Source organism: Trachurus trachurus (genome assembly GCF_905171665.1).
Source record: "Trachurus trachurus genome assembly, chromosome: 2".
In the NCBI taxonomy this organism is placed as follows: domain Eukaryota; kingdom Metazoa; phylum Chordata; class Actinopteri; order Carangiformes; family Carangidae; genus Trachurus; species Trachurus trachurus.
Window position 1 is genome coordinate 5896435 of NC_139914.1, and position 5703 is coordinate 5902137.

The 5703-nt window shown below is 43.4% G+C and overlaps 1 protein-coding gene across 1 annotated transcript; it reads right to left on the reverse strand.

Moving 5' to 3' along the window:
* Positions 1-1585: 1585 nt before the first annotated feature.
* slitrk6 (SLIT and NTRK-like family, member 6) lies at positions 1586-4123 on the reverse strand (the record flags this gene model as incomplete). The annotated part of the gene is made up of 1 exon (XM_083984841.1): positions 1586-4123. The coding sequence occupies one exon, from the start codon at positions 4121-4123 to the stop codon at positions 1586-1588; it is 2538 nt and encodes an 845-aa protein (XP_083840967.1).
* Positions 4124-5703: the final 1580 nt, after the last annotated feature.

Genomic DNA, 5703 nt, shown 5'->3' on the forward strand with positions numbered 1-5703 from the left:
GAGGACTGATAATGCCATTCTTTTTTCAGTCAGGCTGAGCTGTGTGTCATTTAGGGGACAGACTTAAAGCATAGATTCATTCGCACCTTCATGTAATATTGCAATTCTTTATTTCCTGTTTCTCAGTTACAACTTCTGTTTATATTCTGTACAGCACTGAAGGCACACAAAAACCATAGATATAATGGAACATAAGTATATACAAAATATACAGAATAAATAATTAAATCTAGTTAAGTAGAAAAGCTACAGAGTGTGTGCTTACATGAACTGTTTCAAAGTTGAATACACTTTCCAAGAGTATGAATGGATGGTGTGGTATAAATCCTGAAGAGTGACAATGTCCACGATGTGAAACAAAACAAAACAAGAAAAAAAGAAATATCAGTCGCCAGCAGTCCGCTGCTTTTTAATGCGTGCTGAGAAACAGTGAAGAGTTGGCTGACGTCAGTCAGCAGGTGCATGTTGGGTAATGTTGCTTTGACAGTAACCATTCATGTGCTAATAGATTCATATGCCCCGCCTCCAATCAGTTCAGAGCAGTTCCAGATCAGCCAATGACAGCACAAGGAAGGAGCAACTGTTCCTAAATGCTGTTTTAGTATTATCGGACATAAAATAGTGACATTTAACTCAATCTCACTCACACACTCACTTACACGCGCAGACACACACACTGAAGGATCATTTGTGGCTCATTTTTTCTGGCTGAAATTTAAAAAAATAAAATAAAACAAAAATCAGCAGGACTTTGTTGATTGTCATGCACCATCTTATGGCATTGGATTAGTGCAATGCATTTTTACAAGATTACAGTTGTGTATAATATACTGTACTTTAAGTGCTCTATTTACTGATTGAGAGAAAAATAACATCCTTTCTGTGAATATCACCAGCTTGTACAAAAATAAATAAAGACCCCGTTGGCTGCCTCTGTGCAGCGTAATGGGTCGATCAGAGGAATTGACAGGAGAATAGCAGTGGAACCGCACTCCTATCGTTGTTTTCCAATGTTGGCATTTTGCTGACTCTACGGCACAATGAGCATTCTGGTTACAGCAATCCAGCTGGCTTATGTTGACAGAGGGTGTAATCAGGTCATACCCAGAGTCAGGGTAGACTGATTAAACAGCAATTCTGGGTCAAGTGGTGATTGAAATTCACTCCCGTCTTTCCAAACATCTGCTTTATCCTGTAAGATGTGGGGGTGTGTGCCGCACGCTCCGTATGGATCAATTCATTTGGCTGCAGTAACACCATGGAAATTTAATCAATTGGAAAAAGCTGATTGAGTGAATTTCAAAGGAGGTTTTTAACCCAGGTCTGCCTAACAGACGGCGGCAGCTTCTTCAGGTTACATTTGGCCAAAAAAATATGACACTGTTCACCAGCTACATAACATGGCTGTCAACAAATACAAGGTCACAAAAATAAACCAGTTACATTCTGTGCTACAGTAAAACTTAAAGTGATGTTCCCATGATACATATTTCACACTGTGGAACAAGAGGGCAAACAGGACAAGGCACTTGGTTCAAAACATAATATACATTTTTTTTTTTTTTTGTCTTTCTGCTCCTTCAGCTCAGTTAAATGCAGTTTGATGCTCCAGAACCTCCAAGTAGTCTGGCTCAGTATGCAGGTTAGCTTTCAGTTCAAAGTACTCATTCTTAGTTTGCTCAAGCATGACCTTGCGTGGTCGTGTGTACATAATTGTCTCCATTAGCTTTAACTCCTCCTGGTGCCCCGGGACCTGCATGTCCACAGCAGACTGAAGCTGGGGCATGTTTTTCCTAAGATACTCTGTTATTCCAAGCTGCTGCAGCTCTTTCTCCCTCTCCAGTATGTTCCTGTACAAGGAGTTGGGATTCCCGAGAGTGACGAACTCTGCGGGACACTCTCCAGTCATGGGCCTGAACTTTGAGCTGGGATTCCCTGTGAGAGGAGACGTGTTCTCCTTCTCCATGATACTCCGGCAGAGGTGGTGCTTAGCGCTGGGATCGTCCAGGCTATAATCCAAATCCACGTCGTGCTCCTTGTGCTGGGAGCAGTAGGTGGGGTTGCGGCAGATCTGAACGATGGGACTGTGTGATCTCTCTTCGTACAGGGTGGCAGACCCCGTTCTCTGAGTCAGAGTGTGGTGTGTAGTTTTCTGCCCATACATGCTGTAATGTAAGTGGATGGGACTATTGTTGCTGTTTTCTCGGGGCTGTTCCTCTGCCGCTTTTTTCTTTGCCCTTCTCCGCCGACGGTGCACAACAAACACCACCAGCCCCGCTGCACAGAATATAATCATGAGGACAAAAACAAGAAGGCTCAAGATGAGCACAGAGAGTGGGACAGTGTCTGTGAGTGGGCTGAAAAAACCCTTCCCACTGTTGTCAGGCCCAAGTGTAACTGTCACACTCTCCTCCCCACCTGGAGACAGAGGGTAGTAGGTCCCTAAACCAGGACATAGCGTCTCGTGACGGACACTTCTCAGCTCGGCCTGCATCACATTCTTTGGGGTGTGACACAAAATGGAGCCCACCACTGTGTCCTTTCCAAGTTTCTCCACCCATTGTTTGAGGCTGAGCAAGTCACAGCTGCAGTCCCAGGGGTTGTCCTCTAAATAAATCTGCTCTAGCGAGTTGAGTTGATCAAGCACATTGCTCACTGGCAGGTGCATAAGTAGATTTTTCCTCAGGTTTAATTTGGTGAGGGGAACGTTGCGAAATATCTGCGCGGGAAGAGAGCTGAGCAGGTTGTTATTTAATGACAACAGCTTCAGGTTTGGCAGGGGATTAAATGTGCCTGGGGCAATCTCTTTGATAAGGTTGTATTCCAGATACAGGTATTCAAGGTTGTGGAGCCCCACAAACATTGTGGAAAACAGTTTTTCAATCCTGTTCCCATTCAAATACAGTTTTTTCAAACTGCTCAGGCTGAGGAAAGTTTCATTATCTATGTAATCAATTCTGTTGTTGGCCAGGTTGAGCAGTTCTAAACTATCGTATGTAACAAAATCATACTTCAAGAGTTTCTGAATCATATTTCCCGTCATGACCAGTTTAGCGGGGCTTTGCTGAAGTATTCCGATATCTGACACCTTTTGAATCCCTCTGTCCTGACAATGCATCAAAAACCCAGCCACAGGGTGATTGTGACAGGAACAATGTTCCACACAAGGGCTGCCAGGAAAGTGAGAGGGTGTCGGTACCTTGGCGTCGTCTTTGGCGTTGACCAGCTTGGGAATCTGAGACCCTTTGGATGAGGGGGTGACGACCATATCCAGTGACTTTGATGGCTCCTCCAGGTTAATGTCTGCGTGGGATGGGCACAGAACATCCCGCTTCACTTTAGCCAGGATGGTTCCCTTTAGGTGATGCGGTGTGGAGCAGACCACATCCCCAATTGCAGACTGGGCCCTCATGTTCTCCATCCAGATTTTTAAATGTAAGATGTCGCAGTCGCAGACCCAGTCGTTGTCCTCCAGCAGAAGCTCCATTATCCGTCCGATGTGCTCCAAAAACCCCACATACGGCAGCGTCTGGAGCTTGTTGCCACGCAGGTCCAGGTGCGTGAGGGGCACAAACCGGAAAATGTTGCTGGGTAAAAACTCAATGGAATTATCATTCAGGATGAGGACCTTGAGGCGAATCAGTTTGTTGAAGGCCCCAGGCTCGATGACCCGAATAAAATTTGTGTCAGCTTGGAGAAACTCCAAATTCACCAGGCCTTGAAAAGTGTCCTCTTTCAGAGTGACAAGGAAATTGCTATTTATGTGGAGTTTTTTGAGCGAGCCGAGAGCGCTAAAGACCCCTGGTTCCAGCTCTTGTATGCTATTACCCCCAATGTGCAGCGAAAGGGCATTCTTAAGCCCTTCCATTTCCTCAACACGCAGCTCAACCAAGTCATTTTTGTAAAGGTTCAGGTGGAAGGGCACACCTGCCGTGACTTTGATTTGGGAGATTTTGCTGATGTTTCTCTGCTCACAGTTCAGATGAAGGATGCCATCTTTACCCTCACAGGAGCACAAGGAGTCACAAGACTCACTAATAGAGGATGATGCCTGTGAGGGATGGATATCTTGGGATCGCACCGCAGTGACAAACAAGGCGATGAAAATGATACAGGGCAGCATTTCGGTCGGCGATATCTGTGGAAAAAGGATAGAAGCATAGACAGAGGGGGTGGGGAGGAGAAAAAAAGAACATTAAGTACACATTGTTGAACAAGTCATGTAAAGCTTGACACAAGTTAAACGTATAGGCCTGAATAACTCCTCTGTTCAGATCTGTGAGAATGAATGAGTGATATTAAATTCAAATGATTCAAATGTCATTCAACTTTCATGTGTTACATTACTTGAACTTTTGTTGTTGTATGTGTAAAAGTGTAATCGCGTAAAATGACACTTATGGGTGCATTGTATGCATGAAGAGAAGTCACACTCGTGTTGGATGAAAGCATTTGAGTAGACTTGTCTTTATATAGTGACAATACATGAAAAATGTATGATGGAAAAGGCAAACCGTGTTCACATCTACTACTCTACCCTACTTTAATTCTGTGAAAATAATAGTCACACTTCATGAGGTTATCAGTATCATGCCTGCTTTTATTTCTGAATGTTTTACTGCTATGTGGCCTTACACTACTTAGTAATGCTCCGCCCTGTGTGGACTTGAGGAATGGCAGTTAAACTAAGTGTATCTGCTAATGGAAATCGTTATAATCCACATAAAAAAGTCATCAGAATCTGCAGTATCAACCCGGACTCTGAATTTTACCATTGAGTAAATACATTTCACAGCCTGAGCAATGACAGTAAGACAGCATCTCTTTTCTGTGACTCACAGTGGGATAATGGTACATTTTTAAAAGATGACTTTCTCATTTGACTGATTTTATGCCCTTTATATGCAGACTCATCTGAACAAAGACTTACTCAGTGTGACTCATACAAATGCACAAGTCACTTCAGTCCATATTTAAACAGTCACAGCTAAATTTATAACTGGCATCTTACACAAAGGGCTGAAAATGAATGGATGTGTCTTTATTGTTCAGCCAATTAACTCACACCCGACTGAACTGAAAGGGAACCGATTGCAATATCGACCAAGCCTTAAGTCATCAATCTGATTTCTTATTCCAGTTATTCTGATTGTGTTAATATGCTGCTCCAAACCGACTTCCAAGCAGTGAAGCACAGCTCCTATGAACTGGCTTTAAACTTCATTGTAAGCAGGATTTAATGCTGAATGACAAGGGAAACGCTGAAATGCGAATTTAATGACAAGAGCCTTCAGCGCCACATCGAAATCCATTACATTAATTTGACTAAAATCACAATGGATCAAAGGCTACATCACTCTCAGGGGACTGGTGGAGATGCCATGGAAAGATGTCTCTTCCCATGATCAAGGAGAGCTCGATATCTACTGTTAATGAACAGAATTCTTCAAAGCAATAAGATATGGAGGGAAGACACAGCTGTTCTTGTTAACGAATCTGATTAGCATCTGGAAAGCTTCATTCTAACTTGACAAGGCAAACCCAGTTCAAACCGAACGCATACAGAATGCAATCCCTCTCAAATCCTAATCTTGAATGTTAAAGATATATCCGATTACTGCAGTTGGCTCTGATGAAAAGTCTGGCTGGCCCAACACACACACACGAGGGGAGGAGCAAACCTGTCAGAGACGAGCCTTCACC